The sequence below is a fragment of the Zonotrichia albicollis genome, chromosome 1, assembly GCF_047830755.1.
Source record: "Zonotrichia albicollis isolate bZonAlb1 chromosome 1, bZonAlb1.hap1, whole genome shotgun sequence".
Taxonomy (NCBI): Eukaryota; Metazoa; Chordata; class Aves; order Passeriformes; family Passerellidae; genus Zonotrichia; species Zonotrichia albicollis.
The window spans coordinates 115,211,104-115,228,897 of record NC_133819.1 but is presented as its reverse complement, the minus strand read 5'-3'; the positions used below and the strand labels follow the sequence as shown (position 1 = coordinate 115,228,897).

The 17,794-nt window shown below is 40.0% G+C and overlaps 1 protein-coding gene across 1 annotated transcript in view; it reads left to right on the top strand.

Annotated features, from left to right (window-relative positions):
* ATP6V1H (ATPase H+ transporting V1 subunit H) overlaps positions 1-17,794 on the top strand; it is a 56,469-nt gene that overhangs the window by 12,494 nt on the left and 26,181 nt on the right. Inside the window, exons 5-9 of the mRNA XM_005479293.4 lie at positions 4,531-4,644; positions 7,354-7,458; positions 8,513-8,557; positions 10,728-10,825; positions 12,262-12,454. Coding sequence (XP_005479350.1) covers positions 4,531-4,644; positions 7,354-7,458; positions 8,513-8,557; positions 10,728-10,825; positions 12,262-12,454 — 555 coding nt within the window. The remainder of the gene's footprint in view (positions 1-4,530; positions 4,645-7,353; positions 7,459-8,512; positions 8,558-10,727; positions 10,826-12,261; positions 12,455-17,794) is intronic.

The window sequence follows — 17,794 nt, the reverse complement described above, 5'->3', positions numbered from 1 at the left end:
GAGTATTGCCCTAGGAGGTGAACCACATGAGTTCTAGTTCCTGCTGTGACTACTCAGTGCTACAACAGGCAAGTTGAAAAGCGTGAACCTCTCCACAGTTTGTATAACATGGGGACTATGGTGTTCTTTCATGTGCCTGTCTGCACAATAGAGCCCTAAGTGAGTGCCCTGACATCTGGGCTAATAGGATAATAGCTAGTGGTGGTGGCAGCAATTTACTTGTCTGTAGCTTGGTCACTTTTTCTCATTAAGTTTTACATTTTGTCAAGTGTGACACAAACGTTGAGAAGAAGAGAAGACCTCTGCTTCTCAGAGATACTGTGTCCTCAGTATCATTCTTTGATTAGGACACTGGGTTGGGAATACCTTGTTTTGGTTTACACATTGGATGACAAACTTTGGCTCAGTGCGTGAGAACTCTGTTTATTATGGCTTCTTTTGTGAGGAGTTGGTCTTGCTTTCTGTACATCAGTGGCCAGAGAAGTCATCATTTCTCTTGTCCTTTTTCAGAACTTGTGAGTGTTCATAGGTCTTGTTTTGCTAATGTGCTTTGGCATTAGCAGATGGCCTGCAGCTACAGTAGATGATAGCTGATGATATCTCCTCTGCTGTGGAATTAATACCCCACAAGTAATGCTTTCACTGGCCCACTTTTGAACAGATGGAATAGTTCTAGGTAGTCACAGAAAGTAGTTTTGAGTAGCCTCTCTTTTGCTCTATTGTTTCTGTCATAAGTGGTTAGATGTATGTGTTTTCTTGACTTTATGACATGGCTGTATTTTGGGCCTTACCCTGTCCCAGAAGTGGCACGTATGGAATTCTTAGTGTTAAATGTAATGGCTTTAAATTATTCAGGCTTTATAGTTGTCGCAGACATTTTTTCATAGAAATCCTTTCTTTCACATTTGTCCATCTTCTGGGAAGCAGAGTCCCAGAAGAAGAATGTAAACAATTGTTATCAGCTGCTGTGAAATGTAGCAGGTGCCCCTGTGATTGGCTCATCTTCCATGTGTACCATTAAAGGCCAATCACAGGAGCAGCTCAGGGACAGATTCCCTGCACACAGAACTTTGTTATTCATTCCTTCTATTCTTAGCTGAGCAGCTCTCTGCAACTTCTCTCTTTATTCTTTTTAGTCTAGTTATAATGTATTATATATCTTATATCAATAAATCAAGCCTTCTGATCAAGAAACAAGATTCTCGTCCTTCTCTCACCACAGTGACCGTCTAAGGTTGCTGTAATAATAGTGATACAGCAGAGTAGCGATATTGGTGCACGCTAAATATTTGCTTTTGTTTGGAATTTAGTGCCTTTTTCACTGTAGAAATTCTGCTTCAGTATTCTAAAAGCTGTACTGACTTGCAATGCTGTGTGTGATTGCATTATTCAGGGATTCAGAGATGCTGGCATAGAAGGCTTGTGTGAAGGCATCCACATGGCATTATCTCAGAGTTTCCTAACTTGTGATAACTCCACTCTGCAAGGCTGAAACAGGACTTCTGTTTTGTTTTGGTCACATTCAGGGGTTGGAACATACAGCCAGTGGCGTCTCATGGCACATTTTCAAGGTGTAAGATTCTTGTCAGAAAGCAGCGCATTGGCCAATTATGGTGTGACTGTGAATTTAGGGCAGGGTCTCTGCAGACTGCTTGGACACAAGAACTCGCAGTATCATAGAATCACAGAATGGTTTGGGTTAGAAGGGTGCCTTGAAGACATCTGGTTCCAGCCCCCTTGCTGTGGGTACAGACACCTTCAGCTAGACCAGGTTGCTCAAAACCCCATCCACCCTGTTCTTGAAGACCTCCAGGGATGGAGCATCCCCAGCTTCTCTGTGCAACCTGTTCCAGTGCCTCACAATCTTTCCCTAATACGTAAACCTACTCCCAGTTTGAAGCATTCCCTCTTGTCCTGTCAGTACATGCTCATGTAAATAGTCTTGCCCCATTTTTCTTGTAGTGGGTATGAAGTCTCCAATCTTTGTTTGACACATCCTAATTCAGTACATTCAAAGATTTTAAGCAAGAAATTGTTCAAGGACATGGCCTTGACTCCCAAGTAAATTTTGCCTTGAGAAAGTATGTTTGTTGCAGTTTCATGAGACGAACAAATAATATTTGAAGCTGCTTTTGACAGCTGGACCTTTCAAAAACTATCGCAGATAGCAGAATTCAGCTTTTGTCTGATAATAACTGTGGTGCTTCTATTATCTTTCTGTTCTTTGCTTGTGAAGTAGTAAAAATTAGGTCAACTCTGTTTTGAGCTCACCAAAAGCTTACTTGGGTGTCTAGGATTGTTCCAGCAGTTCTACTTACTGATTTGATGACCTTTGTAGGAAAGATTTATTTTGAACACTGGCAAACATGAAATTAGTGTTGTGTTTACCATATAAGATTATCACCCTTCTGCTTACTTCAGAAGGTGGAAAGTGTTAGCATATTGCCATCCTTGAGGAAACATTTCTTACTCTCTTCATGTGATAAATTCTTGAAACAATTTCTTTGGATTAGTGACCTCATCACACTGCACAGTCTGTTACTTATGAAATCTCTAAGAACCTTCACTCTAGTTGGTGCAGGTAGCAGTATCTCCTGAACTTCATTATGCTTCTTCAGAAATGACAGCTACTAAATTATTCAACTGTTGATGCGAGAGCTTCAGAATTTTCTTTTCATTAGTGTAGTCAGTAGTTTCCTAGGAAAGTGCAACACTACATATTTCAGGGCCATGGGGAGTTTTCCACTCCTTCCCTTCTGTCTTGATCCTGCACCTTAATAGCAAACCAGACAAGTCTTCTGACTGACAGCATATTGAAATTATTTCAACATTTCTGCTTCCAGACTTGTCTGTCTCCTCCTTAGTAATGTTGTAAACTGAACTCATTGATCTGGTAAGTTTTGATCCTTCTTAGCTAGACTGTTTAGCACATTCAGATGCTAACAGTGATTTATTTGATCAAACTGCCATTTCTCATCAAGCAAGTGCTCACAGAGTAAAAACTCTCCACCAAAGGTTCTGTGTTCCTGAGATGTTACTTTTATTTATTTCATAATTTTTACATCAAATTTTGAGAACATTTCTGGGTGCTTTTTTATGTAGAAAATGGATCACTGTCAGGGTTATAACTCGGAGATAACTGGTGCCATCTGAGCTTCCCCAGCCAGTGATCAGGGCAGCAATTTGCAGCCTGTGTGATGCAATGCTGTTGTATATAATACTGCTGGCAGCTGAGCACCACACAGCCACTCACTCACTCCTGCAGCAGGGGAATGGGGAAGAGAATCGGAAAAGTAAAAGTGAGAGAACTTGTTTTTTCAGGAAAGGACTGTTACTTTCAAGGAATTGGTTGAAACTCTAAGGCTTCGTAAGATGCCACTGTTTGAATCATGAATACATTTGGGTTGTCTTGTGCTTAATGGATCATATTCCAGCAAAGAGGCTTGCCTAGCTGGTTCTTCATCCCTAGAGTTAATAACAGGGTGCAGAATTGATGGAGAAAAGCCTTTCTAGCTAAGGGAGTTTGAAAATTAAAATGTCTGCACAGTGGAGACTGAGATACTGTCTTTTTGTGAGTTTTCTCATTTGCCTATCTTGATAGTAGTTGTGTACTTAGTGGTAGTAGTTTGACTTCAATGGGGAGACATCTCTTCAGAAAGAAAACTTCCAATCCACCAGGAAGCCTGGCTGGAATGCATATGGAAATGCTTGAGGAAAAGCAAGAATTCAAATTTTGAGATTTTTTTGGGACTGTCTGTCTATATTCTAGGCTATTAGGAAACAGCAGAGATTTTCTCCTTCATGATTGTATGGCCTGTTCTCTGGCCTACTGTAAAGAGAACTGTAATAGCTGTTTTACATAGTGGTTATTGGGGAAAATACTTGAAGAGGCTGTCCCTAGTGCCCAAGCTCAGGTAGTTATGGTCTCTATGGCTCAGGGTAGGAGCCCTGGAGAACAGACTTCTGGTGGCAGTGTCCTCTTATAGATATGCAGGTTGCCTGAGATAACTGCTGAATCAGCTGCAGCCTGATCTAGGAGAGAAGAGCTGATTCCCCATTGAGAGGAATGGAAAGGCTCATTTACACCCCTAAGCTTTCACTTGCAGAAGTTGAACAACAGGCTCTTGTGTGGAAGTAGCAGTACATTGAAAACTTTGTGTGGACTTTGAACAAGCATAATTGGTTAGATGAGTAGTGTCATTCTTAAAAAATGACAGCATTTATCTTATTTCTCATTTGCCTTACTCCACTTGCATGTTCAGAAGAATATGTGGTTTGCTTAAGCAGGTATTGCAGTACTGGGATACTTGAGGCTTCAAGGTTTGTTTCCTCCACCCCAAATCTCCAGTCTTAGTGCTGAAATGAGCTGTATCCACAAGAAACTCTTCAGTATAACTGAAGAGTTTCTGTGGGCTCTTATAAGCCAGGATACACTCTGATAATCTATGCCAACATACCAAGGAGCAAATAGCTGCTTTATGTCAAATGCTTTTACAAATCTGTCATCTTTTCCTCTCTCAATTTTTACAGGAAAATCATCAGCGTGTTTGCATCTTCTTTGATTATGCAAAACGTGGTAAAAACACTGCATGGTCCTATTTTCTGCCAATGTTGAATCGACAAGATCTCTTCACTGTGCATATGGTAAGTTTTAAATGAATCTGTCTCTGAAAGTGGTAGAGAAAAATGCTGGTTCTCTTTTTGTTCAGGAGGTTTTGGAATTTGAAACTAAACTTCTGCCTGGACTGGAAAGTTTTCTTCTTGCAGTCTGGATGAGTCATTCTTAATATAAGTGTCACCTAACCACATTTTAAAAAGCTAAGTTACATTGTTAACTGGCATTGGTTTATTTCTGGGAGATTGGGATTGGTTTATTTCTGGGCAAGTTTTAAAAATTCAGAAAAGCAGGGACTTCAGAACAATAAGTACAGTAAAACATACCTGAAAATCTTTAATCACAACTGCCATTCAATGCTGTAAAATATTACAATTTAAATTCTCATCTTGTGCTAAGGAAATACCTTTACCTCGATGAACCTTATTTTGTCATATGCTCAGTTTATCAGCTGACTCACTGGAAGTGTAGAGTGAGAAACAGAGAAGTGCTTGATGTTGTTCCAGTGCTGCTCAGCAGCAGCTAAAACACTGACACATTCCCAGCACTGTTTTGGACACCAGTCTAGACCACAGCATCATATGGACTGCTATGAAGAGAATTAAGTCCATCCCAACCAAACCCACAGCCATGTGCAGTGTATTGTTTCTGCTGTGCTTTGACTACTACTACTGTTTGCTGCTCCTGTATATGGAGTAGCTTTTCTGGAATCTTAATATTCTTCTGTTGTCAGTGGTGAGAACTGGATATTTCATCTCAGCAGTTTTTTTTTCTTGTGGGCCAAAAATACGTTTGTATTACTGTAAATTCCTAGTGGACACCTCAGTTTCCAACAGTGAAACTTATATTATGGCTTGAGGAAGAGAAAACTGCACAGCTGTGAATTTTTCTAGACTGCATAAGTTTGTGCTGGAATGATATGGTAGAGTCAAATCAGAGACTCAAACTAGAAACCCACCACCTGGTCTCCATTTAGGCTGTGGGGGCAGAACTGGTGCAAGGATTCCAGGACACCAAGCAAGCCGTGCTGTTTGCCCTGGTGTGTGGCCAGTGCAACTGTGTTTGGGGCTGTACTGCAACTTGAACAGTGAGCTGGCTTGTTCTCGAGAAAAATGTCAGGCTTGATTTGTTTATTTATTTAATGAGGTTGACTGCATGGATGTGAATCAGTTTTCTTGATGTATCTGAGGGAGGAGGTGGCTGGGGTTCTTTATTGGCCAGTGCAGTTTGTTTTGTGATATTTTGGTGGTAGTGCTACTGATGACCCATCCTGCAAAACTGCAGTTTGAGCATTCAGACAATGCTGACTGCCCAAATAGGCAGGTAAAGCATAATTTTTAGACCCTTGCAGTGGAGACTATTTAGTCTCCCTGGAATGGTGTTTTTTAAACATATGGTATAGAAATTTTGATGGTCAGCATTTCTCTACTCAGATTTGTGTTATTCAGATATTGTTTTCTTTAAGTACTGCAAAAATGTACAAATAACTTGACAAGACACAGAGAATCTTATGTGAAGAGAATCCACTTAAAGTGGACACTATTTAAGTTTCCTGCCTACTTTACCTTTTAGTACAGTGCATGTTTTTTTAAAGCACATGAATGTTTTTAAACACAAATTTTAGGATTGTGTGATTTTTGTTGGGTTTATTTTATATTTTATTTTATATTTTTCTCCTTACTATGCACTCTGGAAGATTTTTTGATGCTGCGTCATTACATCTGATGAGACAGATAAAAATACTCATCCTCTGTGTAGGCTCAAATTCTGCTAAGCATAAATGGTCTCTCATTCAGGAGCCAGATAGCAGTTTTAACTCAGAGGAATTGTTGACTAGAGAGCTAGTATCTTGTGTTTTAAAGCTGGAGGGATTTTTTTAGGGTGACTTACTTGCATTAAGAAGGGGATCTGACACATTTTAATGTAGCAATTCTTGTTCCAGACTCATACTTGTAATCCCTCTACAATCAGTGGTGGTGGTGCTGCTGCACATGTGAATGCAGTAAGGTGGAAAGGTGGCTGGAATAGTGTCCTCACTGCATCATGGAACTGTGTGCATGCAAATGAAGCCCTGCTTCAGTAATTTCTTGGTTGCACTGTCTCTTTATATGTAAGATGGCTCAAATGTTTTTGCAAATTAACTGCAGGCTGCAGTGTAGATTTACTTCAAATATAATTTGGAAAGTCTGATGTAGAAATATACTCTTGTTAAAGTATTCTTAAAGTCATAGGCATAATGAAAATTCTTAACCTTACCACATTTTTATTCCCCAACTTCATTCTTAAATTGTACTCTCCATTTTACTTTTCCACTCTTCTTTTTCTGGGCTTGAAGCTTCTCCCTTCTTGAAGATGACTTCCTTCAGTTTAAGTACAAAAACCCTTCAATACCATGTTACCATTTGTACTGGCATATGCCACATTGCTTAAATCAAGCCTGCATGTGTTAGGCCACCAAGTGTCTTGCTTTTGATTGATTTCTAACTAGTAGTGTCCTACAGCAGTAGCCCATCGACAGCTTCCCTCCATCTCCTTCTGAGTTCTTTACTGGTGCCTTGTGAACTTCAATAGCTGCAAGTAACTGGTAACAGGCACAAAGTGTCCCCTACATAGAAAACAGGTAGATTTCTGTAAGGGACTAACTTTTATCTAAAACTGGTTTCCAAAGTTTAGAGAACTTCTCACTGAATTCTGAAATTGCTGTGTTTGAAAAATTGGTTTATTACATTGTTTTTCAGGCAGCAAGAATTATTGCCAAACTGGCTGCTTGGGGGAGGGAGCTTATGGAAGGCAGTGACTTGAATTACTATTTCAACTGGATTAAAACTCAGCTTAGTTCACAGGTAAGAAGCTGCTTTTGTTTAAATTTCATAGTAACTTTGGAAACTTTCTAAAGAATATGAGTGTATAAATGTGCAAAGAAGAGGTATGTTTTTGGTTTTGTTTTTTTTTTAAATGATATTTTACTTTGTCATTTTAAAGCTAAATATTCTTTATTCAAGCACTTAATTTTTAGCTTAGTATTTAAAGTGTTTTACTCCAGTCCTTGAAATGTAAATTAATAATAAATATTTTTGCCTTTTCTGTTGGTTACCATTGTCTTTTTTCTTCTGGACACTGAGAAAATATGAGATGAGAGTTTGTTGTCTTGCCTCTACTATTTTGGTTATCAGAGTTTTTTACTGGGAAGAAAAGTAACATGGCAGCAGAAATTGAATATCAAAACCTTTTTCCAGTTTACTGTAGTACAAAGCCTTTACTTTTAGTCCTGTGTCTTGAAACTGAATAAATTCCAATCTACTTGGACAGTGTTTTTATAGTATTGGTTCTATTTGAACCATGAACTTCTGGCTTGTCCTTCAAAGATGAATCATTCTCCTTTGCATTAATTTCTGGACATTTTTCCTTCAAAACACAGTGATTTGTCACTCATTCCTCTTAGTGCTGTAGTAGAAGTGGATTCTGGAGAGCCGAGAAACATTCAGTAGGTTTATTAATGGAATATTTTTCATAGTTTTCTAAACCGGGCTTATTAAAAAAGAATTTTTTTTCCCCTCTGGAATGAGAATCTTTAAGTTGGAGTTTCCTTCAGAAAGGTGCAAGAGTACAGTTTTCAAATTCTAAGATAAATAAATGTCTTGAATAAATCCACACTTAAATCATTAAAAATGTTGATGTACCAGATCAGTTCCAAGATTGTTCTTCTAGACAAGAAGTGTGTGTGGGAAATCAGTACAATATATTAGGTTAATATATTAAGCAGGAAAAATATCGAATAGATTCTAATTTTTTTTTTTAATGACTAGAAAGATTGGAGAACTGAAGGAAACTTGGTAACAGTTGTTCCTTAAGGGTGAAGAACAACTCTGATTTTAAACTTTTTTTTTTTTTTCCTAGAAACTACGTGGTACAGGGGATTCAGGAGCAGTCTCCACAAGTGATGTGAGTATATCTTTGAAATCTGTCAATGTGCTGTTTTGGGCAGGTGATGTTCACTCCTCGGATTAAGGTGCAGATCTCTTCTGGTGCCAGTGATAAGAAGTACTTGGAATCAGAACTGTGCAGCAGAGTGCCAGGTGATGGCGCCAAGAAACAAAAGTATTTTTAAGCACTTCATTTCACATAGAATATTGGCAGTGGAAGTGTATATTTTACAAGTTAGTTTGTCTTGTTAAAGCTGTTGATGTGTCTAGGATTCTCTTTGTTAAAACTTGAAAAAATTATATAAAATTAATTTAATATTCAAACAGTTTTAAGTCCCTGACTTGGTAATCTTAGAGGTCTTTTCCAGCCCAAATGATTCTGTGATTCAGTACTGTCTGTTTACCACTGCGCTGTTGGACTTGTTGAAGAAACCTGAAACTGAGAAGCTTTTGGCTGTTGTGCTGTGCAGAACTCAGAAAAGGGCACATCAGATGTTAAAGCTGATACTGCCCATAAACCACTGTAGCATGAAATTGCAGGAGTGCTTTCAAAGCTGTAAGCTTTTCATATCTGAGTAGCTGGAATTCAGAGGAAAGCAGATTGTCCTTTTAGCATCAACATTTTTTTAAATACCGAATTTCCTGTAGCTGTAAAAGCTGCTGGGCTTGGAAATGAACTGAGGCAGTATAACAAATGCAAATGATCACCCTGACTGGATTTTCTGTGGTGTTGTGGCACGATGAGGCAGTTGATCATAGCTCTTGAACATGGAGTACAATTCAGTTTGGTCTTTTGTTCATTTTGCAGCCTGAAAGTGGTCACAGTTTCTCAGAAGATTTAACTTGGGATTTGTTGTTCTTCAAAGTGTAGTCATGGCTTTAAAGTGTTAGCTTCCTGTAGAGGAGAAACCTCCTCTACAGGAAGAGGTTTAAAGGAGATTTTTTTCTACTTTAAGCCCACCTGGGGTTTAAAGTAGAAAATATGCCAGAGTGTTGTTCATGACTATGGGTAGGGCATAAAACAATGGCCTGAGCGTATAAATTGAAGTATTTCAGTATTTCATGGGCAGATCTGTGTTCCATAGCGTTAGGTGTCGTTAGACTGACAGCCTTTTGTCATACAGCCATAAAAGAATATATAGTTCTGCAGCACACAGCAGTACTTACTGTGAAGCCATGAGCTCTTCTGAAGTGCTCAGAAATCAGTATTCATTGCACTGTGGCACTGCATGGATGTACTGTGCCATGGCAGGGACCCAGAGCAGCAGAGTGCAAATATGTTTTAGGTAATTAAAGTGGGTAAGTATTGTCTTAACTTCGTTAGTGTTTGGATTCTGATCTAGCTTATGCAGGATTTTCAAGCAGGTCCTAGCTAATTTCAGAGTAAATTAGAGATGCAGTTGTAGCATTTTATACAGGAAATGAGAACTGGAATCTTATTATGACATTTCAATTATAATGGTGTCGGAAGACAATGCTTTTATGACAGACTCTTTAAAAAGAAAACTCCAAGTTCAATGGGTTGGTGATCCAGATAAATTAATGCATTATTTGGAGTGGGAGAGCTGTCTGTGTGTTTGTAGCTGTTTTATTTGCATGGAGTGTGAAAATGAATACTTTCACAGGGAAATTGATCTTCTAGATGATTTGAGCCTAGATGCACAGACTTAGCTTTTACATAAAGGGCTTAAATCTCTCATGAGAGACACAGAATGAGTTACTCTTTATTTTCAATTCTGTTTATTGCCTCCTTTGTTTTCATATGGGATTGCCTAACTTCTGTACTTCATTAAATGTTTGAAAGGTTTGAGTTTGTATTATGTGAGCGAGCTACTGTGAGAATTTCAAGGAAAAGGCTTATAGGGAGGAAAAAAGCAAACAAGATTTTATCAGCAACATATCTGATTAATGTATGATTAGAATTAGTGAAGGTAAAGCTGACAATTGAGTAAGAAGAGAGAAAAACATGCTCTGGCAACTTTATTCAAACAGAAGACAGCTTTCATTCATAGATACTGAAGGAAGGCATGTTCAAATATTCTGATAATGTAAAGTGGTATTGCTTGCATAACACTTCTTTAATATTCAGAACTCTCTCCTTTTATGCCAGTAAAGCATACTTAGGGAAACTGTACTTCAGCTCTTACTACCTGACTCTTCTGGTAAGAAGTGTTGTTCTTTTCACCCAGAGTTCCCAGTATGTACAGTGTGTTGCTGGATGTCTGCAGCTGATGCTCAGGGTCAATGAATACCGCTTTGCATGGGTAGAAGCAGATGGAGTGAATTGGTGAGCACCTATTCCATTTATATGGATATACATGTGTTTAGTAGTGCATTCCCCAGTGACCTTTATTGCAATAGAACTCTCTTGTAATAGACAGCTGCTCTGCCTACAAAAGATATTTGTTTTCAGACATTAACAGAGTCAAATAGACAAATGAAACTTGCACTGTTGAGGCATTGATGCAACTTCCCTGTTCAAGAAGAGCTGCTTAAGTATGTATCTGAACAGGAATATAACCATTTGTCTTCAGCTGAAGATCTTCTGTTTATTTTTTCATAGAACAAGGACTAACAAAATGAGTTTCTGCTAATCATCCTAGTCTTTGAGTTTGGAATTGTTCTGTCTGAAAATATTAGTGAAAGGAGAAACATTTTCTAGAGCTAAGACTAATTTTTTTCCATATATGGCTTCAAGTAGGTCACTCTTTTATCCAATTCTTCTAATAAATAGCTTTGCATTAGGCTAGGATTTCAGCACTAATCTTATTTAAAAAATGCTTGCCGATAAATAATTTTTCTGCCATCTATGCCTCTACTGGGGATGGTTGGTACATGATTTCCACTTTAATGAAAAATATCCCTTTACACTGAAATGGAGAAAAGTCAAAATTCCTACTGAAGTAAAATTTCAGGTGATGTTCCTGTGTGTCAAGGTGACACTGCTGAAACCGAGGAAGCTTTTTAATCAAGTATTAAAGCATTACAATAAGCCTGTGTTTCACCATGTTTGAACTGGTCTTAAACTTGATAAGAATTATTTGAATGTAGATTATTTTTTTAAATTTTAAATTGAGTTATGTATTTCAAAATTGACCTGTAAATTGCTTATTAAATTTTCAAAACTTCAGCTGAGCAAACCTTCTGCATGATGTCTTCTTGAAGATCTTGAAGGGGTGCTATTATTTTTCTAGCAGTACTTTGTATATTTGTATCTATGAGCCATTTTCTGAGAACTTGCTGTTAAATAATGAATACTTCAGCTCATTTCAGACACTCCCGTGGACAAATACAATTAAGGAATGAGGTTCAATTTGTGTAGATTTTGTTCCATTTATTTCTTCGTAAGTCTGAAGGAGTAGCTGAGATTTCTCTGTTTCTTCCAGAATGACAAATAATGCTTTAAACATACCAGTAGAAAAACTGTATTGGTTAACCGGAAGATGGATACAGTACCACATCAGTTCAAATGTAAAAAGCTGCTTTATGGCTTTAAGGCTAATGTAAAAAAAGCATCTCTTTAAAAGATGGCTTTCTGAACAAACTGCTTATACAATGATAAATAGTGATGCAGGTTACTGTGAAGTGTGTGTTGTATGCTCATCCTCAGCAGCTCTTTCCAATAAGTTTGTGTTACCATTTCTTTTATCATGTCAGATTGGAGCAATGCAACCTATGTAGTCATTATTTAAAAATTAAATGTGTACTATGTCAATTTTTTAGCATCATGGGTGTCTTGAGCAACAAATGCGGTTTTCAGCTGCAGTATCAGATGATTTTCTGTGTGTGGCTGCTGGCATTTAGCCCTCAAATGTGTGAATATCTTCGTCGGTACAATATTGTCCCCGTGCTGTCGGATATTCTTCAGGAATCTGTCAAAGAGAAAGTAACCAGGATCATCCTCGCCGCATTTCGGGTGAGTACCTGCTGTGCTTCCCTCACAGAGTCCTAGGTCTCACATGTTGCTGATGAACAGTTATTTCTGCTGGACCATATCAGTAAGCTGATTGCAAGCTTAACTCTCTGTTTGTTTTGGGGATTTTTTTTCTCTTTAACTTTTTGTTACCTTGAGTGTGAAGCCCTAAAGCAGATAGCCTTCCAGAAGTAATGGGTTAAAACATGGAATGAGAAGCATGTAAAGAAGGGCCTAGCACTAGAACACACGGAGAAAGCACAGCACTAGGAAAACAGAGCAATAAATTAGATAAAAGGTAGAGCATCATGACAGGGGAAGAGATGAGTATAAGAGAAACTAATAAGCTAAGCAGGTTTAGAGCCAGCAATGTCAAAACGACCCTAAGGGTTTTGCCAAGCCACGGGATCTAAGCCAAGTACACCGGGAATTGACCAAATTAGGAAAAGAGTTCAAAAGTTTAAAGAGGAAGACTCATCGGAAAGACCCCGTCTATGATGAAGGCAACAGGAACGACCACCTGAAAATTCCCCAAAAGAGATGTCTCCACCTACGCTCCGCCCACGCTCCGCCTACACCACGCCCCATATGAATATGCATGATTATGTATCTGATCTGATGTAATCCTATACCCAAAATTGAATATAAGGCTTGCTTTTGCTATGTGAACTTAGAAATCCATTTTGTGATTTCTCCGACGCGTCGCTAATAAAATACCTCCTGCTTAATTGACTTAAGCTGAGTCTGATTAGGCAGTCACTCTGCCTGTTTGGGGCAAAATTTGGCATCATTTCTGGCGACCCAGATGGGACACTAGACGGGAGAGCAGACCCTTGAACGTCCTCCGGAGCTGGGTCCGGGGCCGGGACCCTCGGGCGCCCCTGACAGATTTTTGTCAGAAGAGACTCCCCCCCCCGGACCAGCGCTCTTCGGTGGACGAGAGGTTTCCTGCATCTCCTGCTCCAATTAAGAGGTATTTTAATTGTTTATTGCATATTGAATTTGGAACAAAGCGCTTTAATTGGGAAACGGGGACTAGACGTAGTCGCCCGACGGGAGCCATAGGGACGCCTTGGCATAATCCCATTTGGTATTGGGGTTTGAGTCCCCATTTGGTATTGGATTTGGTATTGGGGTTTGAGTCCCCATTTGGTATTGGGGTTTGAGTCCCCATTTGGTATTGGTTTTGGTATTGGGGTTTGAATCCCCATTTGGTATTGGGGTTTGAGTCCCCATTTGGTATTGGGGTTTGAGTCCCCATTTGGTATTGGTTTTGGTATTGGGGTTTGAGTCCCCATTTGGTATTGGTTTTGGTATTGGGGTTTGAGTCCCCATTTGGTATTGGTTTTGGTATTGAGGTTTGAGTCCCCATTTGGTATTGGATTTGGTATCGGGGTTTGAGTCCCCATTTGGAATCAGAGTATTTGTTAAAAGAGTGAAAGAAAAAAAAAAAAGAAAAAAAGAAAAAGAAAAAAAAAGGAAAAAGGAAAAAAAAAAGGAAGGAAAAAAAAAAAAGAAAAAAAAAGAAAAAGAAAAAGAAGGAAAAAAGGAAAAAAAAAAAAAAAGGAAGAAAGAGAAAGAAAAGAAAAAAGGAAAAGAAAAGAGTATTTGTTAAAAGGGTGTATGTTTTTCCTTAATGCTGTTGTTTTGTTTGAATTTTTAAAAGCGTTGTTGCTTTTTTGAATTTTTAAACTACGCCTGGGAATGTATCCAGCCAGGTCCGGGACCTTGTCCAATTTTTCCCTTTCTCTGATAAGGTTTTGAGGAGATACATTTGTGCTACACCTTTATTTAACTGTTATGTTGTTTGCAAGAATCTCGTAAAGGATTTGGTATTTTGTGTTAACTGTAACCTTTTTGTGTGTAAGAATTTATTGTGATATCATCTGCAAACTGTACCTTGGTTTACAGCTGTTTTACGGGTGTGTAATAGCCCGAAGTTGACCAGTATCGGTACTATAGGTTTGCCAGCGACATCTCGGGGTAAAGCGGTGTACTTTGATAGACCGGAAAGGTAGGACGGTTTGGATTAAAGTGTGTGGGTGTGGATGAGAGTGGATGAGACGCGATTGGAAATTGTGTGTATGAAGTGTTAAAATAAATTGACATACAGTGTTTGCGAGAAAGAGATTAAACCGAAAACGCAGACACAGAAAATAGCCATGGGAGGTCAACAGAGCAAGGACGTAAATATGAAAACCCCCTTAGGATGTATCTTAAAGCACTGGAAAGACTTGGGAAGAATTCAGGGGGGGTACCCCATTAAAATCAGGGATCGATGAGAAGATAAGCAGCCCTCAGGGACTAGATAGTCCACAGGGGTCAAGAAGCTACATGGATGCTGACAGCCCACCCAGACTAGAAGTCGAAGGGGAGAAAGGCAGTCCGTCAGGAGTGGAGAGCCGAAGGGAGACACGTAGCCTGCCCAAACTCAGTCCATATGAAGATAACCACACACCCAGAAGTGGAGGCATCTGTAGAATGGAAACCAGCACACCAAGGACTGGGGACAAAAGTAACTCACTGGGAAGTGACGTCTCTAAATTGAGATATAGTGAGAAGAATGATGAGACGTGAAAGGGAGGCAGAGAACAGCTCACAGAAACTGAATATAGTAATTCAGATAGAGGATAGGAGAAGTTGAAGAGAAGAAAAAGGAAGACGGGAAAATAGCTCAGTAGTGGCTGTAGCAGTGGCAGCTCAGAAGACAGGTTACTCGGAACCTGGAACTAGGGGAAGAGGTAGAGGCAACCCAATAGGAGGGAGGGGGAGGTACCAACCCCACCCAACTAGAGTAGGGCCAAATCAGTGTGCTTACTGCCTAGAAATGGGACACTGGAAGCAAGAATGCCCCCGACTAAGGGAAAGGCTGATGGCCACTACTACTACCACACATCAGGATAGTGAATTAGGGGGACCGGTGGGCCGTACCCTAGCAGACCCACTGGTTAAAATGGAGCTAGGGGAAGGTAAAAAAGAATTGAACTTTTTGTTTGACACGGGAGCAACCTTTTCGGTTTTAAATCAGGAATTGGTACCTAAAAGTGATGAATTTGTACAAGTTGTGGGAGCAACAGGCCAACCAGAAAAGGCTTACTTTTTGAAACCTATTAAATACAAAATTGAGAAACAAATGGGAATTCACCAGTTCCTGTATTTACCAAATTCGCCAAAACCCTTATTGGGGAGAGACCTATTGGAAAACTTGGGAGCCGTAATAAAGTTCAACAAAGACAAATTGGAATTTCAAGTAAATGAAGAACAACTGATTACAGCTATAAGCCTAACAATCAGTTGTGTGGAACCCAAACCTGAGAGTCAAAAGATCTTTGCTTTTGAGTGGGAGTCTGTAGATAGAGGGAGAAAGACCCAGCTCACCTGGACGGTATTACCCCAAGGATGGGCCAATTCCCCCATGATTTTTGAGAACCAATTAGCCAAAGAATTAGAACAGTGGGAAAGGCCGCTGGGAGATGGTACCCTTCTGCAGTACGTAGACGACCTCCTAATAGCAACAGGGACAGAGGAAGAATGCATTGAATGGACCATTTCCTTGCTAAATTTCCTGGGTTTAAGCGGATATCGAGTCTCTCAACAGAAAGCACAGCTGGTGCAAAAGGAAGTGGTGTACCTGGGATACGAAGTCTCCAGAGGACAGCGATCCCTGGGAGCAGCTAGGAAAGAGGCCATCTGCCAGATGCCTAAACCAGAGACGGTGAGAGATCTGCGAGCCTTTCTGGGGATGACAGGTTGGTGTCGGCTATGGATCTACCAGTACGGAATACTCGCTAAACCATTGTATGACTTGTTGAAGGGATCCAAGAATGTCCTAGTGTGGACTCCCGAAGCAGAAGGGGCCTTCAAGAAGTTAAAGCTGGAACTAATGAGAGCACCAGCCTTAGGTCTCCCAGATGTATCAAAACCATTCTGGCTGTTCTCCCATGAGCGACAAGGGATGGCCTTAGGAGTCCTAGCACAGCAGTTGGGACCACATAAGAGAGCTGTGGCCTACTTCTCCAAGCAGCTAGATGAAGTAAGTAAAGGATGGCCAGGCTGTCTGAGGGCAGTGGCCACAGTGATAATTAACGTAGAAGAGGCCAGGAAGCTCACGTTAGGTCAAAAGGTGACTGTGCTGGTATCTCACACTGTGTCGGCTGTGCTGGAACAGAAAGGCAATCATTGGTTGTCGCCCTCCAGATTCCTAAAATACCAGGCCATCCTGGCTGAATCAGATGATGTAACTATTCAGGTAACTAACATTGTGAACCCAGCTTCATTTCTAGAAGGAAGAGCCCCAGCAGAATCCATTGAACACGACTGCCTGGAAACAATTGAAGCCGTCTACTCCAGTCGTCCGGATCTCAAAGAGGAACCGTTCGAAGATGCAGACAACTAGTTCTCAGATGGCAGCAGCTTTGTGAAGCAGAGAGTAAGACTAGCTGGCTATGCAATTACTACCACAGAAGAAGTAATTGAGTCAAACTCTTTGCCTGCGGGGACTTCAGCCCAAAAGGCAGAGCTGATAGCTCTGACTCGAGCTTTAGAATTAGCAGAGAACATGCAAATTAATATATGGACTGACTCTAAATATGCCTTTTCCATTGTGCATGCCCATGGAGCCATCTAGAAAGAAAGAGGACTGCTGACTACGCAAGGGAAAACAGTCAAGCATGCAGAGGAGATTCTACGATTGCTAAAGGTGGTCCAACTCCCAGCACAAGTGGCCATAATGCATTGTAAGGGACACCTGAAAGGTAATACTATTCCAGAAATAAGGAACAGGAAGGCAGATACAGAAGCTAAATTGGCTGCCACAAGGGCTAGGAAAGTGAAAGTAATAGCCCTAATACCAGGAGAACTGGATACCAATATCCAGCCAGATTACCAGGAATCAGATCATAGATAGATTCAAAGGAATAAGGGCAAAATACTAGAAAATGGTTGAGGTAAATTGGAAACGGGACAGCTAGTAATACCAGGAAACGTGATGTGGCAGTTTGTAAAAGCAGAACATGAAAAAGCCCACTGGGGCTTAGATCCGCTCTATCAGTACCTGCAAGCTAAGATAGCAGGGCCAAAATTATTTACCACCATAAAACATGTCACATCCCAGTGTGAGCGATGCCTGAAGAACAACCCGAATACAGGGACTAGGATACACCAGGGAGCAATAAATCGAGGTAAATTCCCAGGTGAAGTATGGCAAATTGATTTTTCTGAACTCCCAAGAAAAGGGGGGTTTCGGTACTTGTTAGTATTAACTGATACATTTTCTAGGTGGCCTGAAGCATTCCCTTGCAGGACAAATAAGGAAAGAGAAGTAACAAAAGTGTTATTGAATGA